Source organism: Diadema antillarum, unplaced genomic scaffold, assembly GCF_040938485.1.
Source record: "Diadema antillarum isolate AM-2024a unplaced genomic scaffold, OU_Dant_1.0 seq00001184_RagTag, whole genome shotgun sequence".
Lineage (NCBI taxonomy): Eukaryota > Metazoa > Echinodermata > Echinoidea > Diadematoida > Diadematidae > Diadema > Diadema antillarum.
In genome coordinates, this window is record NW_027271984.1 from 248,280 (window position 1) to 265,254 (window position 16,975).

General features: G+C 37.8%; 1 protein-coding gene across 1 annotated transcript in view; it reads left to right on the forward strand.

The window, feature by feature from the left end:
- The window catches only part of LOC139744483 (beta-1,4-N-acetylgalactosaminyltransferase bre-4-like), a 44,676-nt gene that overhangs the window by 14,276 nt on the left and 13,425 nt on the right, over positions 1-16,975 (forward strand). The window contains exons 3-4 of the mRNA XM_071654916.1: positions 3,071-3,121; positions 10,584-10,849. Coding sequence (XP_071511017.1) covers positions 3,071-3,121; positions 10,584-10,849 — 317 coding nt within the window. The remainder of the gene's footprint in view (positions 1-3,070; positions 3,122-10,583; positions 10,850-16,975) is intronic.

The following is a 16,975-nucleotide window of genomic DNA, read 5'->3' on the forward strand; positions in this document are numbered from 1 at the left end:
AAAGGTGGGACCCACCTTTCATTAGAATGCCTTTGTTTTATTTTGTTTTTGGATGTCTCGGCTATTTCAAAACCAATTTTTATCAAATAAAGTTTGAATTCCTCCTAGAATTGCATACTCTTTATCATTTCATAAAGTGGTTTCGAGGTATTCCGCAAAAAGTTAAAAGCTGACTCCTCTCCTCAACCAATACTATACCATCTCTTTAATGTACGCAGTGTCGAGATTGTGGACCTTTTTTTTAACCTATAGTGTCTAGCTAGTGGGCGTGCTCGTGTCTAGCTCGTAAGTTGTATGGCTCGTGCGTATCAAGCTCGTGGCATATGACCCAATGTAAAGTTTTGTCGAGCATAGAGTACTATACATTGATCTGTCTGTTACTAGTATTCTGTATACAATTCACATGATCATATGAAGTTGTAAAACACCGTGCCAAATCAACAAGAAGTAAATATGCGGTAATGTAGGAAGGACATGTAGTACTTGTCGGTCGAGAAAAAAATGATGATACTGATAATGGGGAGAATGAGGGGGAAATGTGTATCAGCAGTCAAAATTCATCTTGGCTCCTATGTCCTATAGAAACTTCATGACTTCATGATATTTGCTTTTATATTCCACATGCTAAGAATGTTGCAATAGGATTGGTCCAGAGCTGATCACGTGATGAAGCGTAGTTTTGCCCATCACATCACCTGACAAGAAAAGTTCGTTACACTCTATGTTGATAGTAAGCAAATAATCAACGTTGGTGAAGGTGATGGGACAAACTATCACTTCCGAGGCGATCTGGATGTAGCTATCTTTCCGAAGCGCAGCTGAGGAAAGATAGCTACATCATTAGCGGTGGATTAACCATACTTCACTACTGCACCTCCGTTCTAATAGGGAAACTTACATGAAGTTTTGTTGGCCATCAAAACACTTTGGAATGACAAACGAGAAAAAATACAAAACAAACATCTGTCTTTATAGATGACAAAACAATGAATTTGCTGCGCGCACCTTGCGACACTGAAGGGAAAGTGCGTTGCACTGTGTACTATTAAGTGACCTAGTTCTTCTCAGGTGATGTGATGGGCAAAACTACGCTTTATCACGTGATCAACTCTTGACCAATCCTATAGCAAGATTCTTAGTTTGTGGAATATAATCCCTTTTGTTTCGCTGATCTCCACACATTCCACACAGTCCTAACGCAAGATGAGTATGCGCGAAATAAAAGTGCGTTGCACTGTGGACTATCATGTGACCTATAGGTCACTTGATAGTACACAGTGCAACGCACTTTCACTTCGGGGCCGCGCGGTGCGCGCAGCAAATTCATTGTCTTGTCATTGCTATGCGCACACAGGTTGCCTAAGCCTTAAGGATACCTAAAGACAGCTAAAACGGTTTCAGATGTGGAATAAAATGGGAATTTCTAGGATCCCAGATGTGGAATATAAGGCAAATAATCAACTTTTAGTTTCAGGCAATGAGACAAACTATCACTTCCTCGGCGATCAGAATGTGTACGCTATCTTTCCTCAGCTGCGCTTCGGAAAGATAGCTACATCCAGATTGCCTCGGAAGTGATAGTTCGTCCCATCACCTCCACCAACGTTGATTATTTGCTCAATAATCTATAATGTACGTGTATGCTGTTTAACTTACAAATGCACATGATGGCGTTTTTTTTGTTTTGTTTTGTTTTCTCCGTTGGAAAGCCTTGGGATTAAGAGGTAACTACGTATGTACATATGTGTACGTGAGTTGTGCTACCATGGTAACCGTGGGAATGGATCGGACTTTTTCATGACCGGAAACAAAATGTGTCCTTTACGTCATTACGTTTAAAATCTAATTTAGTTATTATTCTGAGTTGAATAAGAGTTATAAGTACAGCTACCACACTATGATGGACAAACGGTTATGTTGTTGTGATCTTATGGGTAATCAGGAAGGAATGAAAATCTGGGTTATGAGTTATAACCCCAGATGAAACACAAATGGAAGGTTTATAGGGAATATCCATAGAATGCTTGCCCGCCGGTAAACTTTACGAATGGTCTACTATCACGTGACCGTGTTTAGCCAATCGTAGACTTAATACTAACAACTTTCATCGGTTGGGGATGACAATAAATGTAAATGTTTAAGCTCCTACCAACCTTTGATTGTAGTAGGCAAGCTTTCGTCCTACTCCTGAGGACTTTCTCAGAACATGCAGTGATCGGGGTGTTGTCTTGCTGCCGTTGCCTGTCTTTGTTGATCACTGAACCATAAATGGTGAGAGGGTATAGCCAGAGTCTCATATATTGAGAGCTGGATTATCACTGACTTCGAAAGCAACTGGTTGAAAAGAAAAATAAAGGAATCACTTTGGATCAGAAGGATTAATCCAGCTCTCAATGGAGACTCTGGCCATACGCTCTCACCCATTTATGGTCCAGAGGTCAACAAAGACAGGCAACGGCAGCAAGACAATACCTCACTATACATAAGGCTTTAGAAAGTCCTCAGAAGTAGGACGAAAGCTTGCCCACTACAATTAAAGGTTGGTAGAAGATTCAACGTTTACATGCAATCGTAGACTTGTATTACCTGAGTTAATTTTGCAGGAGCCCCCTCGGTTCATGCTTTAAAGGGATGGTACAGTATAGGTGGAGATGAGAATTGGACTTTTAACTTTTTGCGAGATACCACGAAAACACTTATGGTAGTACAGAACATACCATTTTAAGAGGAATTCAAAATTCAATTTGAAGAGAATCGGGTTTGGAATGACTGAAACATCCAAAAACAAAGTAAAACAAAGCGATCGTAATAAAGTGTGGGTCCCACACTTTATTAGAATCGTCTTTTTTGGATATCTCAGCCATTTCAAAACCAATTTTCATCAAATAAACGTTGAATTCCTCGTAGAATGACATGCTCTTTCATATTTCACAAGATGTTTCTCGTTATCTCACCAAAAAATGTTAGAAACCTGAAATTAGGTCTCAACCACAACTATACGATTCCTTTTACTATAACCACGTTCTCTCCACAGCGATAATCTTATCTTGTGTCCGAATTCCTCTTTCAGCTTTCCCTACATTCAGATGCGGCCGCCCGCCATATTCCTGGAATACAACTGGTGAGAACGGTAAACCAATAACTTCTATTCTCTCTAATTGTGTCATTTTTATTCAGTGTTGTCCGGGATGAAATAACATTGTTTCGTGTCAGTTAGTTTCGTTGCTCACCGTATCATATTCTGATCAATCCTTGTCAATGCTTGATCGCTGGAAATTTCTCGGTTGTGTGCTCATGTGCGCTTAAAGGGATGTGCGCTTACTTTCTACTTATAATCTTAGATAATTTAAATTGTTTTGATTCAAGCTTGAGCCTTCACCTGTCCTGATGTCGCAGCACTTGGCGTGTTCTGTGTGCAGACTTCTCTTCTTTCTTCTCTCCTCTTCCTTTCCTGTCTTTTGTTCTTCGTAGACTTGTATTGTTACCGTCTTCTCTCCTCTCGGTACTGTCTCGCGTCTTACAGTGTATATACGTGTGGGTAATCGAATGTGTGTACGAACGTGTTGTCCTTGTCATATTTTCCCGGTACACGTGGTTCAGTGAGCAGTGTCCGGGCACTAGCATTGGTATTCTATATTTTGTTCCCAACCGGTGTATCTCAAAATAATTACATGTATATTATTATAGAATAGTATATAATTTACTCATTATTTATCTAGCGATCCACGTCCGACAAGCTTTGCTTTTTAGTGGATCACTATTTTCCATAATCGAATTTATTTTCCCCTCGCCCACGAAGAATTATACAGTGTTTTTCCTAAATATTTTACATGTTATATGTTGTTTTATAATTTGTCTCGTATATATATTACATGAATCTTTTGCAAACGTTTGAACCTTATTTCATCACATGTATACTTTGTACTATGTTTTTTGATTTTCGATGATTGGAAATAAACTATGATTGATTGATTGATTGATTGATTGAAGGGATGTACAGTATTGGTGGAGATGAGAATTGGGCTTTTATCTTATTGGGAGAAACCAAGAAACCACATATGAAATGATAAAGAGCACATCATTTTAAGAAGTATTCAAAGTTTATTGAAGAAAATTGGTTTAGGAATGGCTGAGACATTCAAAAACAAAGTAAAACAAAGCGATCATAATGACAGATAGGTCCCACCTTTTGATAGGATTGCTGTATTTTACAGATCTCTGCCATTTCAAACCCAATTCTCGTCAAATGAACATTGAATTCCCCATGAAATTACATGCTCTTTCACATTTCATAAGAAGTTTTTTATTATCTCACCAAAAATGTTAGAAACCTATAGAGTTAGGTCTTGACCAAAACTACTAGTATACAATCTCTTTAACATCAGAAAAGGCAATGGAGACCTCTTGCTTGAAGGACTTCATAATTTGAAATCCATGACTGAATAAGCCTTCCAAAACTTATGATGTCCACGTTTTTAGCCTGCAGTCCCAGTCTATAATGATTAAAAAGACAATTCATACGAATGAGTATCAGCAATTAAATAATTACAAAAGTATGTCATTAGGAAATGCTGGTAACGCTGTATGAAAGATGAGGTCATAAAGCACTTACACACACACACACACACACACACACACACACACACACACACACACACACGCAAAGTCTCTCTAGATCCATACTGAAGAAGGCCGGTAAACTGAAATTGGCCTTTCACTGTTGTATGCATAAGGGTTACAGTTGTATGTGCATGTAAAGTGCCCTGTTTCTTCTCCGTCAGAAAAACAAAACAAAACAAACAAAAAAAACCACAGGCTCGTAAACCCTTTTGTTCCCTCTTTACGTACAGAGGAAGGAAATGATTAAACACATTCTAAGTACTATACCCTGTGCATTAGTGTTTCATTATAGCCGATGCAATGACGAGGTTTCAGGGGCAAAGAATATAAACGCATTTTTCTGTTGCCTGCTATCCTCGATAAACCAGCGAAACCGTAGAACTATTATAAGACGCTATAACTCCATGTATACGAGACAAGATATATTTCCCGTTATAATACTTATAGGCATGTCAACATGATTTGCATCGCTATCTTTAGTCTGTCCATCGCTGTGTAATATACTAAATCATTTCAGAACAGTAAATTTTTCTTACACTGTCTTTTTTGGTCTAAATGTTGGGTTTTATGAAACCAAACAATGAGCAAGAGAAATTGCCTTTTTACTTATTTATCTAAATAAATTATAAAACAGTATGATGCCTCAAGGTTCCAAATTGTCAGCTTTGCTGACTGAGCTACAGGATAAAGTTCAAATGTAAGAATAACATTCTAGCATAGGAAAGTTTTAAGAGATAATATGTTATGTTATATGTTACACACTTTTCCAGCATGAGACCCACGAACAAAATATCTCATTATCATTAAACTCTATTCTACTATTTTATTCTAATACTGTATGGGATTTATTGATGTGGCAAATCCAGTCGTTTACACATTTTTACCTTTTTTTCCTGTACATGGTCAATCTGCTACCAATACAGTGCTGTATGACATTAGGTTAGAAATGACGACACATTCAGCTTTCAAAACATTGAAACTTGACATTCCACAACTCCTTTATACACACTGTACTGTATTTCAAGTTCAATTTTGATGAAACATCTACCACTCTCTATTTGTTTGGTTTTATTATATTCAATAATCCCAACCTGAAGGTGATTTTAGAAATGTTTGACAACAACAAAAAAAGAACAATGATAATGACAAAACGAATAAAGAAATAAAGATAGAGTTAGTGAAAGAGAGAGAAAGAGAAAGACGGAGAAGGAAAGAAAGAGAACAGAGAGAGAGAGAGAGAGAGAGAGAGAATGAGAGAAAGAGATCGAGAGAGATGTGCTCTCGACTATTTGACTCTTTCCAACGATTAACCCCCTTCGAACCACCGACATAGTATCTCATTAACATTGCGTGTAGACATGTTTTCCACGTGCTGAAAGAGTCGATGAAAGTAATATGGAGGTGTCTAAAGATAAGAGTGAGGAATTTGCGCTCAGATCAGGAATACAGTATATCTTCGATTCAAATTTTCCATGCTATATTTATCGTTGTGCGTCAGGGTGTTACGTCACAATAGTCCTATATCTGCAGACAGCGCGGGCCGTCACGTGATATACTTAATCATGTTAATTGTTGAACTTTCACATTTCCAGAATTGTGAGAACCCTTGCCAAGATTTTAAGAAACCACCAGCAGGCGATGTTGTATTGACGAGTTACTCGCATATTACATAGGACGACGCGTTTAGAAAATCGTCAGATGTGGTGGTTTGTTTTTTTTTTTTGTCAGAAGAAACATGGGTTTTGATTGGCTAAAATAATTGTTCTGCATGGCGCAAAAGGGTGCTTGCGCAAAACGAAATAGTGTGTAATCAAGATGTTTTCTCAAGACAATGATTTCCAGATCCTTCGAGCCCGACTTAAAGTATAGCATTGCTTTAGATACTTAAAAGCACCCATTTAATCACGCACTATACATAATGGTTATACCCACACGCGCACAAACACAGGTTGTATAGGCAATTTACAGTTATGCCATGTTTCTGCATGTGCTTTTGTATTTTTGATTTTATTTTGTATGGGTTCTTTTTTTTTGTCCTATCCGTCCTGTAATGTCTGACCTGTTTTGAATTACACTATAGTTTCCTTTTTATAGGTTTTTGCGTCGATTGCGTGAGTTCTCCTAGCACATGTATACTAGCATGTGAACCCCTCATTTTTTTTTTTTTTTTGTTGTCCTCAGAGCATGAATAATGTAACAAGTTTGGGTTGAAACTATGTAAATGTTTTCAATTCGTGAAAGAGGAATACCAGTCCCAGATATAAGTTAGTCTGATAAGAAAAAGCAAAATCCTACAAGTAAAAACAGTGGAAATTTGATCCAAGTCGGAAGAAAAATAGGGACGTTATGAAAATTTGAAGTTTCGCTAATTTCTGCAGAACAGTAATGTTCTTGTACAGGTGATACGAATATGCAAATGAGTGAGCTGATGATATAATCACCTCAAAATATTCCATTGATAGTGTACAACAGAATTACCTCACCTCAAAATATTCCATTGATAGTGTACAACAAAATTACGAAATGTCATTGTTTCTGTTATTGAAGTGTCAAACATGATGTTGTTCCTGGTTAAATAACTTCAGAATAATAATCAGGTAGGTATATCATGATTTGAGACTTCATGGAGTGTAATTGCGTTTGAATGAAAATTTGACATTTCAAAATTATGTTTACAAACTACGTGGTAAGTTGTGAGGGGATGACATTACCACGTCCCTGTCTGCATATTCACATGGACTGTTCAAGAATTGTTTCCTAAAAAAGTACCAATGATCTTTAAAATGTCAAAACTCTCTTATTTTCCATCCGATTTTGATCAAATTTTCATTACTGCGCTAAGAAAAATGAACTCCTTTTTGAGACTAACTTTCAACTGCTTTGAGATTTCCTTTTAAAGGGGATGGCTAGTAACTGATCAGTGGGAATCAGTGGGAATGCTGGGGGATGATTGTTCCAATTCTTGTGGGATTCATTTAGGAGAACATTATAATGTATATCTATTGTTGTGTGAAAATTATTTGCTTCAGAACGGTCTCATATTCAAGTAATGTGCAGTTTAATGCCCCGTCACTGTACAGGCATGCTAACCTGGAAACATTGAACTGCACATTACTTGAATATGAGATCATTCTGAAGCAAATAATTTTCACACAACAATAGATATATAATGTACTCTTAAATGAATCCCACAAGGATTGGAACAATATCATCCCCAGCATTCCTCTCATTCCCACTGATCAGTTACTAGCCATCCCCTTTAATTACTTCTAACTCTATCGTACAGTCAATTACTGTGCACTCAAGATCATTTGTAATTTTCTTATATTGTCTTAAATATTCTGTGGGAGAATAATATATGAAATTGAACCGAATTCAATCAAAGTAGGGTTATACATATCATCATCTCGTGACTGCAATCACTACTTTAAATAATAAGACTGTAGTCTACAACTTTATCTTGAACCTGTCTGTGACGGGGACTTAATTGGACAGTCATACAATGCTAGCCTTAAGGAGTAAACCAACTTTTACCTGGTTTGTCGCTTGCAAATAATTTCAGAATCTCACCAGAAACGATTTAACAGCTAAAAATACGGTCATGTGTATTCTGTTTCTTGCACGAATATTTCTCATAATAGCACTCAGACTCTTTGATACTTTGTTGTGCTCTTATTGAAAGCTTGAGACTGAGGAACTGCACACTTGCATCACTTATATTAATTCGTGGGTGTGTGTGTGTTGTGTGTGTGGGTTTTTTTTTCGTTCTTTTTGGTTACTTGTGATATTATTCCCATCCGGACAAATAAACCATTCTTTCCTTGGCACATGGCCGCATTCAGAGTCTTTTAATCATCGCATCATTATTTTTATATTTGGCATCGAATACTTATTGGAAAAAAAAGAGTAAAATGATATCAGAATCACGAGCAAGCTGATAAGCCTGGTGACAAACTATTTTCTGACCCCCTGATACCGGGAAACCTCTTGGCAAGACGACAAACCTTTCGGCAAAAATATGGATTTTCATTTTCCAAGCCCCATACAAGATTTTTCCTTTGAACTCCTTTCTCGCGTTTCAAGGTGCTAGCAAATTGATTGACGCGAACTTGGCCGTACGCACAGCCTTCGCTCTATTTCAGTGACCTCTGCGGAAGGCTCTCTTAAAGAGATGAAAGGAGAGATTTTAAAAAGAGAAAGCAACAAGAGCGCCAAGAGTCGTTTCGCAGCTTCTTCCCCTTCCGCGGGCGCGCGATATATTTGGCGCCGAAAATAGAACTCGAAGTGTGAGCAAGAAAATGATGGGTGCTGGGATCAATGGCACCTGTATGATAGCACATATGGGGCGCCAAGTGTCATATGGTCTATTTCGTAACGAAAGAGACTATGCGACATATGGGGCGCCAAATGTCGCATGGTCTATTTCGTAACGAAAGAGACTATGCGACACTTGGCGCCCCATAAGCACATCCCCGCGTTCTCCCATCGCCAGACATGAAGTGATGATTTGATTTCGAGGTCGCAATAATCTCACCTTATATTGTAGAGAAAAGAAACCATCTACAATAGACAAGTCCGGTATGAGGTCATGGGTGTTGTCAACCTAAATCCAGTGCCGTGTGAAAGTAGCAGCCTGAATCAACATCTGCTGAAAGCAGCAACTCAATGACAATTTGAGACCTGCACGCTGAGACTATTTTATATTGCTAAGGCTAATACTACATGGAATGCAAGCGCCAACAGCTGAAATATGGTAATTTATAATGCTGCTGATAATGATAAGTGTACTAAAGATAGTAATATCATGTGGAACAATGACTGTAATGTAATGATGCTGATAATGGTAATATTGACAATGCTAATGGTAATAATAATAATAATATTAGTATGAAGTGATGATAATGATAATGATATTTATGATAACAAGAATAATAGTAAACAATACAGTAATAATAATGGTAATGGTAATAAGAGCGAACTGCAAACGGAGTTCACACATAAGCCGCGATCACACTGGCAAAAGATTGCGATCTCAAACTTCGCGATCTTTTGCCAGATGAGTGTGACCGCGGTTTAAAGAGACTGAAGCATTTGTAAATGTGCAAAGCGATGAATTTCCAACTCAGACTTGCGAATGTCTTTTCGAAGGCTTCATATCTAAAAGGGGATTCAAAAGCATGCTGTCGAGAAAGTTTGGTTCATAAGTAATTGAAAACATCTCTCTCGTTTTATAATTTTGATGGGCCGCTGTAATAACATAATCTCAACGTGTGCCTACAAAATAGTCTCCACTAATTATCTCTTTGCTTTATATTTCATTCATGCATGCAGTCCTGTCCCGCTTTCATGATATGATAACGTTTGATTTTGACACTCGTAGAAATCCATATCCACGTTCATCTTCTGAAGAATAATTGAATTGAAATTACGTATCCCCAAGATATATGAAAGATGTGACAGTTTATTGCTCTAAAGATTTACATGAAAATGTGCATCTCTTAAAATAAAAAGCCCAACGCGATGCTATTACTGAATATTCATTAGTTATTCTGTATGTATGTGTGTATGTATATATATATGTATATGTTATGTTTCATTATCAACTCTTTCATTGTGCATGTATGTCATTCGTAGATCTATTTTCGATTCTTTGTCTTATATGCATATTTTTAATCTCTGTGGCTTATTTGCATGTAATTCACCCTAGCAAATATCTTGTAGGCCAGTCTTCGCGTAGGAGTTTAACAGAAGTCTGCCACATTTGTTTCTGCAAATAACTGATCGCATTCATGTAGCTCATCTGTGAAAACAAAAAGCAACAACGAAGGGTATACGTAGGTAACTTTCCTTCTGCCTTGACTTAAGCTGTAGACATTGGCAGAGGGAAATCTTTTATTGGCGCAATTGCATACAATTGTACTTGCATTGGTGCATGATTACGTAATTTTTTACCCTTATACCAGAAGTACTGATATCCACGGATACTTCCTTCATCACCCTCGACGATCTCACCTGGAGGACTTTCGGGGATGAGCTGCCCAGTGTGGGTAAGCTCTCGCGCCTTAGCAACCAGATCATGCGAGAGCTGAACAAGACAGAAGTACTCCAGGAGCGGAACCAGACCATCGACGAGATCTTCCGGGAGCACGGCCTGTTCCTCGGCATTCGCAACTACCTCTACCTCCCCGGCGGGCACTGGAAACCCAAGAGATGCACACCAAAGTGGAAGGTAACAGAAGCAAACACATTTATGCTGTTGATGACGATAAAAATGATGATAATGATGATGATAATGATGATAATGATGATGATAATGATGATAATGATGGTGATGATGATGACGATGATGATGAAGATGATGATGATGATGATGATGATGATTATGAGGAGGAATGGTGATGATGAGGATGGTGATGACAATGATGATGATGATGATGATGATGATGATGAGGAGGAGGAGGAGGAGGAGGAGGATAATGATGATGTTGTTCCTGCGGATGTTCTTGTTGTTGCTTTGTGGTGTTGTGTTAATTCTTCTGCACTCGATGTTGGTCTCAAGGACATTTCCCGCAGAAAGGGAAATCCTTGTTAAAACCAAACCAGTCACCTAAAGTCCATAAATGTGAAAACAACTTCAATTTCAAGAAGAAGAAGATAAAGAAGAAGAAGAAGAAGAAGAGGAAGAAGAAGAAGAAGAAGAAAAAGAAGAAGAAGAAGAAGAAGAACAACAACAACAAAACCCTACCCAATCGGATATAAAGAAAGGAATAGAGAAATAACAGAGAATAAAGAAAGAAAGGAATAGAAAGGGACTGATATGATCTTGGGTTGTCCTACGGAATATACTACGATGAAAACTAAGTATCTATTTTGCACTCATCCCTAAGCTTCTGGAAACAACCTGAAAAGGAGGCAATACGTATAGATCCTTCGCTGCGTAATATCATAACCAATATCCCAAATCGATCGACGCCTGTGAGATGATAAGGATACCTGCTACAGACACGTCTGGAACTGTTGAAAGACATCTCATCCTCTGTCTCCCGTCCTCAGTAACCATGGTAACTCATCAGTTCACAAGGACGCAAATGCTTACGGTCGGTCAGCATTCTAACTTTAATCAGGGGAAGAAGAATAACAACAATCGATTCTACTCACAGAGATATACGAAAAGTTGATTGTGATTTGCAATCCGGGTTTCCACTACGTCCGGCATAATCCCACAATGCATTGCACGGCGCTTTCAGTGAGAAAATTGCATTGTATAACAACTTGAAAGAGAGGGAGAGATCTGAGAGAGAAGGGGTGGGAGTTACTAGTTTTATAAGTGGTCTATACTCATTTCATTGACACCTCAAGGCTCTTACTGTTATTGTCCCCGGATATTTACTAAAGCAAAAGACCTTTCGAGATAATTGAGTGCTTTCCCATGCTTCGCACTTTACGTGATTTTCTGCGCATGTCCAGTTACCCATTACGTCACACGCATTTTACTCGCATAACTGTGAGGAAAACTTTTACTTTTCATTATCGTTCGCGAGTCGAAGCACAAATATTTATGCAATATCTATACAGTCGAAAATATAATGACTAATTATAATGGGCACTTGGAGTATTAGAAACGTCGCACGCATAACTGAAGAATAAAATTATCTTTCACACCCATTTATTACATACAACAGCTATCTTCAGTTTTTAAAATGACTAGAATAGAATAACAATGAACAAATGGATTCCAAACACGTGCCAACAGAACGATAAGTTGAGGTGACGAAGTGTGAAAAGATATGCGAAATAAAGAAGACATTATTGTTAGTATGCACATGTGATCGAGCGTGCGAGAGTGCTCACAGTCAATTGTGTAGTATCTGGCTATAAAGCTTTGGCCCTCGGCAACCTCTGGCTATGCCAACTATCTCCTCTCCGATGAATAATAATAATAATAATAATAATAATAATAACAATAATAATAATAATAATAATAATAATAATAATAATAATAATGATAATAATAATAGTAATAAAAGACATTTGTATTGCGCAGCTACTATAATAATACTCTACTGCGCATATAGCCGTATAGGCCTATATACTCGAGAAATTTGACGCAGCTGCGATGCTAATTACTAACCTCTCTCGGATGTGAAGACACAACGATACAAGATATTATTATTGTACACACTCACGTATATAACGTGACTTTGAGATAACATTTGATGACATCAATTTTATCACATATAGATATAGGCTTACAAGAGCACCTTTGGTATGTGGGCATAGAAGGGGATAACGAGATGTTTCCCTCTGAGTCAATCGCTGGAAGGATTGTGTCGGGGAAAAAAAGCCCGCACTCTACTCAAGGTAAGACAGTTTTGGAGAATGGCGGAACAATTTTTAATTCAGACTCCATCTACCTGTGAACATGGGGTGTTTGAGAAGGAGCGGAACCTCTTCCCGATTTAGTGCAAATTTTATGCCTAACTTCTAGAGAATGACAATATTGACTGCTTAGCATTCCACTGGCTTTGATGTTCAATGCTCCTCCAAGTCGCTCTTCCAGAGAGTTTGGACATGGAGACAAAAGAAGAGGTTCCTTGATTTTAACCATTTAATGCTGTATTTCAGAGGATAATGTTGAAATCCTCTATGGAACTTCGTAGTAATCTTGTAAGTACTTCAAGTTTTTCTTCAAATCTCCTTTTTGTTAATACCCCGGACTGAAAAGTAGTATAAGTATCTCATAATTAAAAGTCAAAATATAATCATCTTGCGCACATTTTGTAAAAAACATCGTTTATGAAAGTATTTTCATGATATCGTATTTAGTATTTGACTTCTATCAAGAATAACTTCCTGATACTGACTTGAATGTAAGATGTTATTGAACATGGGTGACTGAAAACCAACACCATCTAAGATCATGGCAATAGTCCCTCTCACAGTCTTTAATATTCTGGTTGCAGTCATGAAAGATCTTCTGTTTTCCTCTAATTACAAGGCATAAAAGATGAGAAGACAGACGTGAAGGGCATGGTAACTCACTCGAGCTCAGGAGGAAGACGCCAAGTAGAATAATGGCATGTCAAGAGTCGAAAATTACTCGCTTCATAAAGTTCTTTCCATCAGTGGGTGTCGGTAGGAAGGGAGGGACCGTCGTTTGATGATACGATCAAACTAAATACTTGTCTGAATTTGAGTCCTTTTGGGGATTTTGAAGCAGACACAGGGTGTCCGTGTGTGTCTGGCAATGTCTGTGTAATAGAGAGAGAGAGAGGGGGGGGGGGAGAAAATCAGATGGTGTGTGCTGATAATAGAGAGATTAACATTCTATAGTGTGCTCTTAAATCTCTCATTTATAAAATAGCTTAGTACAGGCGTTGAGCGTTTAAATTGCAATACTTCGGACTCATTAATCTCCGCTATTGTTTCTTTCTTATTGACCACACGGATATAACGACCTAAAACCATCTTTGTGTCATGCATCATCTCGGGTGACAGGTTTCAAGTCCATGAGAGTGTTGGTCGGGTTCGGTTTCACAAGCCGAGATTCTCTGGCCCAATAGTCTCGACTGCCTTTATGAAGGAGGATAAATATGAATACTTAAAGGGATAGCATGGTTTTGATTGAGATGGGAATTGAAGTTATCTTTTTGCGAGATAATTAGAAACCTCTTTTTTGAAATATGAGAGAGCATACGATTCTTAGAGATATTTATATAATATTGGATGGCCTTGAGATTAATACAAGGAAATATTGGACGAGCTATGCACAAATATTGGACGAGTGTAAGACGAGTCCAATATTTTGCTTAGCGAGTCCAATATTTCCTTGTATTTGTAATCGAAAATAAGACATCCAATATTATCATTATTATCCTACAAAGGATTTTAGCATTTTTCTGTACACTTACCCTTTCTGTCTCCAAGTGCTGGCCCGACCAGACGCTGCCGTTAGTACGCTGTGCGACTACAGCCGCCTGGGCTGTGTATAAGGTCGTCTACTGTACTTGATCCTTACATGGGGTATGGTACACTCTTCAGTGCAAGTTAATCTACTTCATTCCCTGATAAAACAGTGATCTATGTATCCATGGTAGCCGTCATGTTATTGTTAGGCCGAGATCTAGCTGATTTAGACCAGAATTAGATGTTCTTGTATCCGAGATCTGAGACACAATTTACGTCACATCTACCGTAGATCGTGAAAGGTAGTGCTGTAGTCCTATGGCCTACTACTGTACTTATTATAACGTACCGCGGTACGGTGCAAACATGCATGCAAATGCAAGCGGCGGCGGCCGGCTATACATGTGTATTTGTATATCGCGCGGCCCGCGGGCTATCTAGCAGTAGCGCTGAGCTGATCAATCGTGGCCTGCACCAAAAGAAATAAATAAATAAATTAAAAAAATATAAAAATATAAAAAATGCAACTTGTTTTCGTCAAACCTAAATTTAATTTCCTGGTTATGAAAGTGATATTTTGAAAAATTGTATGCAAAACAATTTCAACTAATTGATATATGAAATTTGTTAGTATAAATACTGAATTTTAGAAGAAACGATATTTTAGTAAATTCGTGATTGACCAATCACATGCGTTTTTTCTTCATATTTCAGGTCATCTCGTATATATATATCCCAGCCAATCACGGTGCAGTTTATAAGAACTTTGGGGATTCCCCTCTTGCCGTCCAATATTCTAAATATTGGTCGCCTCGGCAAAAAGAAATATTGGTCGAGTTCAACAAACTTTCTAAGTGGGTCGGAGGTTATGAGGTGCGTCGACAAAATAGCACTTGCATTTGGGCTCTAAAAATCCTCTGTATGAATAATAATCAAAACTATTTGGTGGAAATTGGGTTTTAAATGGCTGAGACGTCCAAAAACAAAGAGGTCCTGATAAAAGGTGGGACCATATACCTTCTTTTGGGACCACTTTGTTTTGCTTTGCTTTTTGACATCCCAGCCATTTCAAAACCGATTTTCATCAAATGATGTTTGAATACCTTTTGGAATCGTATGCTCTCTAATACTTCATAAAAGAGCTTTCTAATCATCTCGCAAAAAATTAGAACCTGAATCCCAATCTCAGCCAAACTATAACATCCCTTTAACTTTCAAAAGAGCGACATATACATGCCAAGAATTACCGACTCTTTGCTGTATAAGAGGTAATGACCAACTTCCGGTACTGGACCGGTATGGTCGCTTACACGTACATGTAATGTCATGGCCATTTTAGTTGTTGATTTTTTCTTTCTCGATGCGATTTAATTTAGATTACTTGGCTAGCAGCTTTTACACTCAGCATCATGTGATATGTAGTGAAATGTGAATCGCTGCCAATTAACAGGGAACATAGTCATGTCGTCACTCCATACGACATAGGCCTATTACATTTCTCCTCTTATGCGGTATACCTTACACGTTAATTGTACATTATGTATATTTTCTTGACATGTCTGCATCATACCTCGCCCGTTGATTGAACTTGGTTTTTTTTTCACAGAAAAACAAGAAATATCATACATTTCAGCTCATCCGGATTTAATCTCGGTGAGATTGTACCCGGATATTGGAGCTAGACGTCCATTGTGTGGTACATAGTGTACATAGCTCTCCTTTATCTGCTATGTACGCCATCCAGTTCAGTGTACGGTCGTCCATGATCCGTTCTCTGTCTGCTCTCCTCTTCTACACATTTCTTTCGCAGTCCTACTATAGACAAAGAAGGCTTCTACCTCACTTTATATCCACCGATTTCGATTTTCTTGGGTTTCTGTAACAGGGTAGAGAACGTAAAGAGATGGTCAAAGTTGCACCGCAGACACAGAAAGTGAAATGAAAAATTTTCATGTAAGAATGATATCCAATGTATGTTGATCTGAGCATCTCACATGCAAGACAACGTAAGGTAATATCATTATAATATGCTTATATAATACGTTGATTCTGCTAATTCATCTAGCAGAGCGGTGTAATTTGATAATTTAAACCGCAAGTAATATAATGCATATTATGTTTATATGTATGTATGTATGTTATATACATGTATATTCTTTGTTGGCTGTTGAAAAAAAAAAAGGTTGTCATTTACTTTTATTTCTTGCTCTTTTTTGTTGCAAAGTGAATGACTTATTGCCCCATTCATTTGTTATGATGATTTTTATTTAAACTTGAATACAATATCAATATTATATGTCTGATACCTTGTAGGAGTTGTAAAAAGGTTGTAACTCAGTTTTCTTATTTGACAGAGATTAACAGTGGACTATGTGTTATTGATAATAGCAATTTCAATGAATTGATAAGTGTTATTAGAATGGGGATTATGGAAATAATTTTGGTCGTT